Source organism: Oryzias melastigma, linkage group LG14, assembly GCF_002922805.2.
Source record: "Oryzias melastigma strain HK-1 linkage group LG14, ASM292280v2, whole genome shotgun sequence".
In the NCBI taxonomy this organism is placed as follows: Eukaryota; Metazoa; Chordata; class Actinopteri; order Beloniformes; family Adrianichthyidae; genus Oryzias; species Oryzias melastigma.
In genome coordinates, this window is record NC_050525.1 from 11,863,660 (window position 1) to 11,875,772 (window position 12,113).

Sequence of the window (12,113 nt, forward strand, 5' to 3'; positions counted from 1 at the left end):
CTGCCTCCGTCACTCCAAGCGGCCCTTGCTGCATCTGTCCTTTTAGGGCTGTTTTCGTGCTTGCCCATGGCATGTGCAGGGCGGGGGGAGTCAAGGGGGTTCAGAGACTGAACCGGGGGGGCCTCACAAAGAATATAAAGAAGAATTGGGGGGATGGATTTACAGGTTTCCAATGTGTCACGCTCTTTCTGCTGACTCTAGTTGAGGTCACCTGTCAGGCAGCGATAATATTTATGGTTAGGATTGAATAGGTTCCCCCTTATACTGTATGATCAATGTGACTAAAGCTTTTTTGTCCCTTGTCCACAAAATGCAGTACCCCGATGTGTCTTTGTGAACCTTCTTGAACTATTATCTTGTAAACAACATTAAGTGGCAACCAGTGTTGAGCTGAAGTGGCCAGCGACGGATCAGACGTTAACGTCTAATCTGTTTGTGGGTATGAGAGTTAAGAGAATTCTGGGTGTTACGCTGTCAGAACTGCTGACCAATGTCTGACTGAACATATGTCACGCCTTCACCCAAAGGGAGTTCTTCCAAGTCCTTCCAGAGCGGCTTAGTGCGAGATAAGACTACCAATCTGCAAAACAAGCCTGCTTACTTTAACAGGGATCCAACACCCAGCATGTGCATGCACAAACACACACATGCAAATGCGCTCATGTGCTGATGTTGGTTTGTTTTCTCCAGTTCCCGGTCCACCAGCTGGCATCAAGGCTGTTCCTTCGTCTCCGAACAGTGTGGTGGTATCCTGGTTACCTCCTCTTAAGCCTAATGGTGTCATCCGCAAGTACACAATCTACTGCTCCAGTCCCGGGTCTGGACAGCCTGTAAGTCCTTCCACTGTGGGTGTGACTCATAATGGGTGAGGGAAAAATGCTCCAGGTGCTTGAGAAGCAGATGAAAATCTGCGGGTGCAATTAATTCATTGGTAACCACTCTTGCTAATTGAGCCAGTGTGTGTGTGTGTGTGTGTGTGTGTGTGTGTGTGCACATCTCTTTGCGCACATCTCGTTTTCTCTCTGTTTGCACCATCGCTTTATTTCCTGACCTCCCAGATGAACAGATGAGGTTGTCTTGGCAACGTGATGGGACGTAGATATGCAAATGAGACAAAGAACAAGCTCACACATGCACTCTGCTGCATCAGAAAAAAATGCACACACAGGCGCATCGCATTTCAAAAATGTCTATTTATACACGCTTGCGTCGCCTTCCGTATGGGGTAGATTATTTGCACGCGAACACCAAGGACGCTGCAAAGTCTGATATAAGGAAAGAATCTCACTTTCTTATTATTCGAAAATACTCCTCCCTTCCTGTGCATGAGTGCCATGTAAATGAGCACGGGCAGAGAAGGGAGGGAGGGAGCAGAGAAGGAAGGCTGAAAGAAGAAAAAAAGACACACCATTAGAGGTTGGGAGACACCGAGGGGGAATGATTGAAAAAAAGAGGGATGAGGGAGTCAGGCAGGGTGGAAGGGAGGAGCAGAGGAGGGTGTCATTCACATCAGGATGGGAGTGCTTTTGTCCGTCTTTTCATTATCTCTCTGTATCGCTCCCTGGATCACCACAACACCACCGCGATGCTGGAGGAATGTTCGAACCCCCAACACACACACGCACAAAGACACACACACACACCCCTCCTTTTTTGTCCCTCCATCCTCTTCTCTTCACTAAGCGACACAGAGGGGAGAGAAAAGCAAACGGGGAAAGAATTTAGGAGGAACACAGATAAAAACCTCAGAACAAAAAAGCATCATCTCAACAAGCATTTTTTAAACTGTTGTTTTTTTATTTTTATTTCTTTGTTATACATGGAGGAAACAGAAATAGGGAAATTAACTAATTTCAAACTACTTGATATAGTTTCATTTTAAAATCAGCTAAATTTGTCATTTTTTGGTAGCATCCTTTAAACTTCTCACTATAACTTTACATGAAATCATCGTTTATCATTTATGTTAGCTCCAATTTTTTTTTTTTTTTTGGCCGCTTTTGAAAAGATATTTCAGTAAAATGCATCACTGTGAATGATTCTGTGAAATTTTATGATAGAGACACCCCAGCATTCAATGGCAAGTTCTCTAATTCTTCTTTAAATTTTTAGAGACCGTCTTTAATTTGTCTGGAAGCAAAAAAAACCCAAAACAACTAAATTATATTTTTTCAGGTTCTAAGATTAACAAAATGCCTGTAATTATATGGACAGTGATGCATTGAATATCCAATATGGACTTCAAGTTGTAAAATTAACACTAAAACCTGTAGTTCAGGTATTTACTTTGATTTCTGTCATTCTGGACATTCCGTTAGGCTGTCACTTTATACAAAGTGAAGCTAAAAATCATAAAAGTAATCAGTAAATTACAAAAGTTTTGGATATGGATTTTTGTTCATTTTAAGCTATCAAAACAAAAATAAAGGTAAAAAAACAGAAATAGAGATATATCGTTCTTATTGATTGGAAAATATAAATACATACACCTGTAAATAATTCAATTATAATTACTTTCAATCATAAATAAAGGCCTGTTAGCTCTTGTAAATACAGAACACAATGCATAGAAACCATTAAATGTTAATTTTGTCAAAAGGAGTTTAATGAATTGTTCAAGAAGCAGTGAAAGGAATCAAACTTATATAATTCCGCCCCTATTTTTGTCATTTTTACATTTGACCTTGTGTTATTTTTTTTTAATTGTTATTTTTTTTCAACTTTCTGTTGCCTCTCAGATTCTCACATGTCTTGGACGTGTTAAACACACAAAACATATAATAAAAACCGTGGGGCACGGGAAAAAACATTCATTCATTGTTTATTAATCATGCTGAATTTCTGCTTTTTTACCGTTTTTGTTGAGCGTGCTAACTTAACGTGGCGTGCTCTCTTTCCCAGGCGCCCAGCGAGTATGAGGCCAACCCAGAGATGCTCTTCTATCGCATCACGCACCTCAGCCGGGGTAAACAATACCACATCTGGGCGGCCGCCGTGACAACTGCCGGCCGAGGCAACATTAGCGCAAAGGTCACAGTGGAACCTGCTGGGAAAGGTGGGTCCTTCAGGCCAGCCTGGAGCATGGGAGAAGGGTAAAGAGATCTGTGCAAAGGTCATGAGGAAACAGCTCTGAAGATGAACATGAACATGCAGCTCCATCTCTTGTACAGAAACGACTTTTCTCGCTCCCCCCTTCTATTTCTCCTACCGCCTGAGCTCCCTGCTATTGATTGACAGCTGTAGTATCGATTAAGTCATGGATATGTTGCAAGAAACACTGTTGTTAATTATGTGGTGATGAACAGGGCCTATCTAGTAAAATGACCCCTGGGGAGAGAGGAAGCAGGCAGGAATCAATATGGGGGGAGGATCCATGGACAAAAGATAGACTGAACCTGAGAGGTCTGAGGTTTTTTATTCTCTCAGCAGTGTGCGAACCTTTCCCCTCAGGCTAACTCAGCCCCAATAAGACAACCCAAGGTGCAAAAGACACACCTGGGTGCATTTACAGCCGTTTTGAGTACAAGACTGTTTGTCTGAGAGTCGCGATATGTTCAATATTTGGTGTTTTTGTGTGCAGTTCCAGCTAAGATCCTGTCCTTTGGGGGCACAGTGACCACACCGTGGATGAAGGAAGTGCGTCTGCCGTGCGCATCGGTCGGAGAGCCCGCCCCCACCATTAAATGGACCAAAGATAGGTCAGAGTGCACGACCTTGCTGTTTTACAGACTACACACAAGAGATCTCATGTATTGATCTCTCAGAAAATCTATGTTTTAGTTGTTTATTTATATGTTGGCTTAAAATGTAATTGGGTTTTATTGAAATCTTAAGATTTAGATGATTTTTGAGCCGGTTCTTATGTTCCTTGTGTTGCTCCCCACTTGTTTTGATAGCCAGTAGGCTTACTACAAAATAAAAGTTGCTGGTTTCTAGTCAAGGAAATGACTAAATCAGAAGAGCAGGAGCAAAGAGGACTGCCAAGACATGTCACAGGTTTAACATGAAAGAAATGCTCACCTGCTTCATTGTCAGTGAGGCTGTTGCAAACTCAGAAGATCATTTATTTTAGGGGGAGTTTCGAATCCGTCACATTAATGAGGCTCTTTCTAAAGAAAGCAGGGACTTGTCGCTGATTCGGGATGTTAACGTCAACGCCTTTCTTTTTGAAATCAGCGAGGACTCAGCCATTCCTGTGACAGCAGACAGCCAGAAACAGATCCTATCCAACGGCACTCTGGTGCTGCGCTCAGTCAAAGCCGAGGATTCTGGGTATTACACCTGTACTGCCACTAACACCCTGGGCTTTGACACCATTATAGTGAATCTGGTGGTTCAAGGTAGGTAGGAAGAGGTTGATTATTAAAACTAAAACAGAAATTGTAGTAAATACTTGTGTTTTTGACAACTTCTTTTTGTATCCAGTTCCTCCTGATCAGCCTCGACTGACTGTATCCACCACTTCCACCTCCTCCATCACCTTGGCTTGGATTCCTGGAGACAACGGAGGAAGCTCCATTAGAGGTATTCTCAAAGCCCCGCCCACTTTGTACTGGCATCTTTCAACAGTTATTGCTCACTATGAAGCAAATTTCTGACTTAAAGAAAGTTGAAAAATAATGAAGGTTTTCTGACTTTTGACAATCATAGCTAACTGCTGCCCCCTGGTGTTCATCAGATGTACGTTTTCAGTCAGCTGTAGTTTGATGAAACCGGTCTGCTTCTGCAGGGTTTGTGCTGCAGTATTCTGTGGACAACACAGAGGAGTGGAGGGACGTGTTCATCAGCTCCACGGAGCGCTCGTTCAGGCTGGACAATCTCCGCTGTGGAACGTGGTACAAAGTCAAGCTGGCTGCCAAGAACAGCGTGGGCTCCGGACGCATCAGCGAGATCATTGAGGCCAAGACTCACGGGAGAGGTGAGCAGGTCAAAGTGGAATGGAGCTGTTCCTTTCCAAGTCTGCTGAGATTATTTGGAAAGTAGTAAAAAAAAAAAAATCCAACCAAATTAGACATTATTTTATTTTATTTATTTTATAATTCTAAACTTTAACCTAGTTATTTTTATGTAGTTGTTAAAAACCATTGCAGCTCTTCTTCAATCTTCTCTTATTATTTTTTACTTATAAAAGATTCTTTTTTATAAACTTTGAACAATTAGGTCACTTTTTTCTTTCAACTCTACTCATATTTCCTGAGACAAAATTCAAATATATTTTCTTTTTTTCAAATAATCAATAACAGTTTCAGTTTCATGTCTTGAAATATCTTTACATTTATCAAAGTAAAGTATTCTAGGAGTGTTTTTATTGTAAACGATGCTTACACATTTCTGTTTTAGTACACAGACTCACATTTGTTTTCAAAATAACATTTATAAAATAAAATAAAAAACTGTTTTTTATTCAAGAGCTATCACAGTTTTGAATGCTGTTAGAAACTGAGTGCCTTTAATTGCAATATTTTAACTTCTTTTAAACATTACGAGCCATGCACTGACTGGATATATGGATGTATGTGTCTGAATTTATCCATTTGGTTTTGTATTTTATTTTATATTCATATATTTATTTATTTACTTATTTATTAACAAAATGCACCGAAAGAGGACTGACAATACAATCATTTATTTATTCAAAATGACAGTTTAGACGTGTGAACCCTGATGAGACAGATAAACTATTAATAGGTTCAGTTTAAAACATTGGAAAATATCTTTCACTTGAACTAAATTATACATAATAAAACCCTTTTAATCAAGAAAACATTGTCAACACTGTCAGTTTTTCCTATAACTAGTTGTTTTTACTTGTTTCCAGAACCGGTGTTCAACAAGGACCAGCCGCTGCTCACTCACATTAACTCCACCCATGCGGGACTAAACCTGCAGGGTTGGACCAGCGGCGGCTGCCCCATCACCGACCTGATGCTGGACTTCAGGCCCAAAGGCACGTGGGCCTGGCAGAGCCTCAAAGCCAACTCCACCTCTCAGCTGTTCCTCAGTGAGCTCCGCGAGGCTACGTGGTACGAGCTGAAGATGAAGGCCTGTAACAGCGCCGGCTGCGGAAACCAGACCTCCCAGTTTGCCACGACAGACTACGATGGAAGTGAGTAAAACTCAAAACTTCTCTATTTTTGTCTTTTTTGTTTCTTAACTGATGATCCATCTCTTATTCTGATGTTATAAGGTACCATCCCTCCAATTAAGTCTGCCCGTGGAGAGGGTGATGACGTGAAGAAGCTGTTCTCCATCGGCTCTCCTGTCATTCTCGTTACCATAGGCGTCGCTTTGCTTTTTATTATCCGCAAGAAACGTAAGGAGAAGAGGCTGAAACGGCTCAGAGGTGAGGAATAGAAAATGATCCTCCAGTGGTGAGGGTATTTAGTTAAAGTCTAACAGAGATTTTGTCTTCCTGTAGATGCTAAGAGTCTGGCTGAGATGCTGATCAGGTAAGGAGCAGCCAACTTTTCAATGCTTTTTAATGAAATCCCCCTGATTCATAGTGTTATATCTGCATTTGCAGCAAGAACAACCGCAGCATTGACACCCCCGTGAAGGGGCCCCCCCAGGGGCCGAGGCTCCATATAGACATCCCACGAGTTCAGCTGCTCATCGAAGACAAGGAGGGCATCAAGCAGATAGGCATGTTCAGAAACGCCAGCCGCACTCGCTTCTGTTACCGGATATAGCACACGCCTGAACTGTGTTTCTGCACACGTGTGTCTTCAGCAGGAGAGGACAAGGCGGCGGTGCCGGTGACGGACACGGAGTTCAGCCAATCGGTGAATCCGCAGAACTTCTGCACAGGCGTTTCTCTGCACCACCAGGCCCTCATCCAGAACTCAGGGCCTCTGATCGACATGTCAGACATCCGGCCTGGAACGAGTATGTTTGTCTTTGCTTCTCAAGTATAACACATGTGCTCTTCAAAGTTAATTAAAACAGATTAAAGTGTAAATGAAATGGCCACATTTAAGGAGATTGCAGTTTTTTGGTATTTGAAAAGATTGATGTTTTTCTAAAGAGTTTAAACTGTTTAAATACAATTTTAGATGTTTGCAGTTTCTATTGTGGCTGCTTAAACTCAGCAACATACACAGACAGGAGCTTTGCAAGGCCACGCCACAAATACCAGAATAAACCTTTGCATTCAGCTGCATTTTGCAACAAAGAAATCTATTTTTATGTAAGAGCTGATGCTTAAAAAGCCAAAATACCTCACAGAGTTTGAGAGTTCGTGAGGGTGAATATTGCATTTGTGTCTTAAAGCCTAAAACTTTAAAAATGTCATCAGCTTTATGACATTTTTTTTTCTTTTCCAAGAAACTATAAGGCTTCATTTGCACCGTCTTATCTGTCCATTTTCAATGCAAAAATGTGAATATTTGGCTTCTGTATACAAAACTCTTGCATTCATGCGTAGCTACTCAAGTTTCTACAAACGTTGTGAGCACATACAAAATTCAAGGGCATTGAAAACATGCTGAAGGTTAAACCTCTGTTGATTGTGTTACACATTTATTCTTCCCTTCTTTGCTTGAAATAAACCATTTCAAATCAAATCAGATTTTATGATGGATCTCGGTGCAAACGTAAACACACACACGTCTCTGAAATACTGACACTGATTCTTTCTCAGATCCTGTGTCCAGAAAAAGCATCAAGTCAGCTCACAGCTCCAGAAACAGATATTCCAGCCAGTGGACTCTCAGCCGGCCGACTCAGAGCCATTCCACGGCCTCAGCACGAACCTTGACCTCCGACTGGCGGACAATGGGCTCCCATGGCATCACGGCCACAGAGAGCGACAGCTACAGCGCCAGTCTTTCCCAAGATACAGGTGTGTTGATGCTAGACGTTGACAAATTTGCAGATTTCAAACATTTTTTCCTCAGTCAGTTTTTTTTATGTTTTTTTTTTAATCTGTTTTCCAGATAAGGGGCGGAACAGCATGGTGTCCACGGAGAGCGCCTCATCCACCTACGAGGAGCTGGCGCGAGCCTACGAGCACGCCAAGCTAGAGGAGCACCTGCAGCACGCCAAGTTCACCATCACAGAATGTTTCATCTCCGACAGCTCGTCCGACCAAATGACCACGGGCACCAACGACCCGGCAGACAGCATGACCTCCCTCAGCACGCCGTCTGAACCAGGCATCTGCCGCTTTACCGCCTCGCCGCCCAAACCGCAGGACTATGACCGCGGTAAGAACGTGGCAGTGCCCATCCCCCACCGCGCCAACAAAAGTAAGTGTCAAGAAGCGCCAAGAACTTTCGTGGACTTTGAATCCCAGAGTGAAAATGTTGTCTTCTGCTCCACAGGTGAATTCTGTAATTTACCCCTCTACATGAAGACAGACCCGTTTTTCCGAAAGCAAGGGGAGCTGCACGACCCGTGCCCGGCAGTACCGCCACGGGAAGCCTCGATCCGCAGCCTGGCGCAGCGGGCGTATCACACCCAGGGCCGCCACAAGACTCTAGACCCTTCCAAGCAGCAGACCCTGACGCTGGGCCATTCTGGGCTGGGCAGTTTGGGCGCGAGCTCGGGCACTGCCACCTTACCACAGAGGACTCTCACCATGCCCAGCTCCAACAACGCAGCGACAGCTTCCACCTCCAGCACGAGCAGCAACCCCTCCAACAGTAACAAGGTGGGGGGCTCCAGGGACTCGCTGCTGGAGAGTAGCTCCTCTGCACTGGGGAGACTGCAAAAACAGAGTGTGGGAGCCTACTCCAAGTCGTACACACTTGTGTAGACCGTCCTCCTGCACAGACTGCTGCTTCAGCCGGCTCATCCGACGAGTCTGGGCCAGAATGGGCCTTCTTTCTTGAAACCAAACTGATGGTGACCTGCCCCGAGCTTTCCTTGGGAGAGGCACTCCCACCACAGAGACCCAGCTAACCCTTCTTTTCATACTCACATGGGACTCTTTCTAACTAACTCCTACTAACAGTTCCAGCAGGCTGGCGCTCAGCTCCACTCACTTCTTGCAGGAGAGGCCCGGCAAACTAAAGCAGGAAGGGATTTCTGCTGTCATTTGGGAAATACAGATTATATTTGAGGACCTTCTGTGTTCATGATGAAGACTACAGTATGAAGCTGTCATCATGTTTCTCATAAACACACACACGCGCTGTCCTCCATGCTTCATTATTATCGATTTGCAAGACTTCAAGTTTAGTTCTCTAATTCTCGCTGTCTGTCGACTTCTCTGTGTCTCTTTGAGTCCAAAACTATCGTTCTCTTTTCACAATGACTCCAAAAGATTCTCCACAGTGCAGCAGAACGGTGTCGTCACTGAAACCATTCCAACCGAACCAGCCGTAGTTTCTCATACGACAAACAGAGAATATTTGGTATGATAAAGATATATATTTCTATGTAGGTATATTATTGACATGTACGTGAAATGATGAGGAAAATTATAAATTTTATGTACTACAATAGTGTGGTAGCATATGCAGCAATTTACTGTTAATGTTCAAATTTTAAGGAGACAATCGCTCAATGATTAGAATTTAAAACAGAGAAATTTTAAAAAGCAGAAATATAAATACGGGATATTCTGTTGTATGTTGAGAGAATAGCCGAACAGCGCGTCCCTGGGTTGGACGGTTGTATGAGTTGTGAGTGTTTTGGTTGTACTGACTCTAGTTAGGCCTGCGTTGGAGAGCATGGCCTCACTTTCAAAGTTTTATCTCAGATCAAAGCCGATTCTCAGAGGATCCCCTGCTGCAGTGGTCGCCTATGTTGAGCCGCCCTCGGTTAGTGTCAGTGACTGTATATGGAGAGCTGGACTGAGCAGGTGTGATGTCATCCATTCAAAAAATGCCTTACTTCCTGCTTCAGTGAAATAAAGCCAATTCAGTCCCCATGTCGGAGCCAGATGACAGTGATTGGTCTGAGTTTCTATGGCAACTACTGGAAGGCCACACCCCTTCCACTGAAAGTAGGCTTAAGGAGAATCTGTCAATTTGGTCAGTTTATTAACTTGTGTTAAAGGAAAATATGAAAAAAAAATAGGATTTGCATGAAGATGTTAAGAAAAATGTATCAGGGAAAGAATAATTAGTGTCAAATGAAGTCTTTGGGATTTAGGCTTCTTGGAACCAGCAGGTACTTCCAGTTTGGAACGCGAGGGCGGCACTCAGTCCAGTTCTCTATATACAGTCAATGGTTAGTATTAGTGAACTGTGCCACAAGCCAACCTTTGGGACAAAGGGTCAACTATTTGAAGGAATGCCAATCATGATGTGAATGGAGGTAAAATATGGAGAGATGTTATATGTCAGGGAGTTCACTTTAAAAAAAATGCTATAACGTTGACTGAATTGATATCTTTATTATCGTCCTGTCTGAAGTACTGTAAATGTCCCGACTCTCTATCTCCATAGCCCTTTGAGCTGTTGTACACTGACACAAAAACCTATTGGAATGGCTGCTTTTGAAGCATCCCATCATAGTGTTTTGTGATTTGTATTTTTTTTATCCATTTGATTGTTTCTTTTTTGGGGGGTGGGGAGAGGAGGATCTGTTAGTTTCTTCCTTTATAACGATTTGTAAAGGGAGGCGTTTTATTTTCAGAGCTCTGAGGCCTGTATTGTTCCACTGAGTGAAATCAGGCTCGTAGCTCTCCGGGCCATCAAACCTTCTACTGTACTGTGTATATACTGGAATGGAACCTGAAGAATTTCGGCTTCTGTCGCTGTCCCACATTCAGCCAAACTAAAAAATAAAAAGTCACCTCCTAATCATAGCAGACCCATCATCTGTACCTACATCAGTGTTGTTTATAGATTAAGCTTTGTACATAAAACACAGTTTTGTATGAAGAGCTATTTTCGTCAGAATAAACCGGGGGGACGCGTCAGGGTCGAATGTGTCCCACTTTCCAATTTCAAACCGGCATCAAAATTGAAATATTAAAACAACGTTTTTCTTTCCCCTTATGTTTTGATACAAATTTGTTGAATTTTTATTCTGTTTTTTTTAAGTCGTTTGATGTTGTCATTTGTCCTGTTTACTTTTTTTATTCTAATTCTTTTGTATTTTACTCATCCACAGTCATTGCATGCCTGCTAAAAGGGAAATTTTGATGGAAAAAGATGTCTGAAAATCAAAAACAACAAAAAAACTAAAAAAAAAAAAAAAAAAAAAATCAACAACAATGTTGAGGGTATCCCAAACATTTCTTTGAGTTGCTTGTTACAGCAATTGCTTGTGTTCAAAGGTACATTTTCTATGAAAAGAAAGCAAAGACTAAAAAGTTCATTCTAACACCTTGTGCAATAAAGCTATCTTTCATAAATGGGGACTTCTCTGATTTTTTTTCTAAATAAACTTGTTGAAAGGTTTTCTAAAAAATGTATTATTGTTCTTATTAAAATGACTCATTCATATTGGGAAAAGTGACAAGTAGAGCGGCTGCATTCATGAAATGTTTTCATCGTCATCTAAGGATTTAAGTGTGTGAGGAGTATTTTATGAGGAGTTTACTGCATTTATCTTTTTACATGAATGCCAAAATTGTTCCTTCTTCTAAAAAAAATATTTTGCAGCTACTTCTGGGACTAATCAGAAAAAAATAGTCAAAAAAATAATACTATCAGTATCAAGTCATCTCTTTTCATACAAATTGTGAGTAAAAGATGCAAAAACACAAAATCTTAACAAGTATTTTTGTCTAGTTTACATTTTAAATATCTCACTACACTTAATACAAGACAACTTACAAGATAACTTTAAAATGATCCTGAAAACATCATTTTTAAGTAATATTTCTAGTAAAACTAGTTTTTGATTCGTAAATTAAAGACATTTTAAACAACTCAATTATGTTTTATTTTAATTGGTCTAAAATAAATTTTGTAGTATGTTATCATTCATGTACTTTGGAATATATATAACTTTTTAAAACATCTTGTATAGTAGCTTTTTTAAATTATCTTGAAATGTATGTTTTTTCAAGAATATTGAAGCAAAAGAACATGTGAATAAATATTATCATGCAAACCTAATACAGGAAAAAAAAGATGAAACAACCAAAAAAATATCTAATACTTTGAAGAAAACCTTGCTGCATTGTAAAACAACATCATTTGCCCCAAAAGAAA

General features: G+C 41.4%; 1 protein-coding gene across 4 annotated transcripts in view; it reads left to right on the forward strand.

The window, feature by feature from the left end:
- Positions 1–11,308, forward strand: part of LOC112142464 (Down syndrome cell adhesion molecule-like protein 1 homolog) — a 60,804-nt gene extending 49,496 nt beyond the window's left edge. For 2 of the 4 annotated variants that reach the window (XM_024265874.2, XM_024265876.2), the window contains exons 20-33: positions 691–830; positions 2,902–3,055; positions 3,581–3,698; positions 4,177–4,340; positions 4,426–4,524; positions 4,730–4,918; positions 5,819–6,106; positions 6,188–6,343; positions 6,419–6,449; positions 6,524–6,642; positions 6,730–6,885; positions 7,640–7,840; positions 7,935–8,246; positions 8,322–11,308. In XM_024265874.2, the coding sequence (XP_024121642.1) occupies positions 691–830; positions 2,902–3,055; positions 3,581–3,698; positions 4,177–4,340; positions 4,426–4,524; positions 4,730–4,918; positions 5,819–6,106; positions 6,188–6,343; positions 6,419–6,449; positions 6,524–6,642; positions 6,730–6,885; positions 7,640–7,840; positions 7,935–8,246; positions 8,322–8,755 (2,561 nt within the window). In that variant the 3' untranslated portion in view covers positions 8,756–11,308. The remainder of the gene's footprint in view (positions 1–690; positions 831–2,901; positions 3,056–3,580; positions 3,699–4,176; positions 4,341–4,425; positions 4,525–4,729; positions 4,919–5,818; positions 6,107–6,187; positions 6,344–6,418; positions 6,450–6,523; positions 6,643–6,729; positions 6,886–7,639; positions 7,841–7,934; positions 8,247–8,321) is intronic. The other 2 variants (XM_024265875.2, XM_024265877.2) reach the window with 1 other exon arrangement.
- The last annotated feature ends 805 nt before the right edge of the window (positions 11,309–12,113 follow it).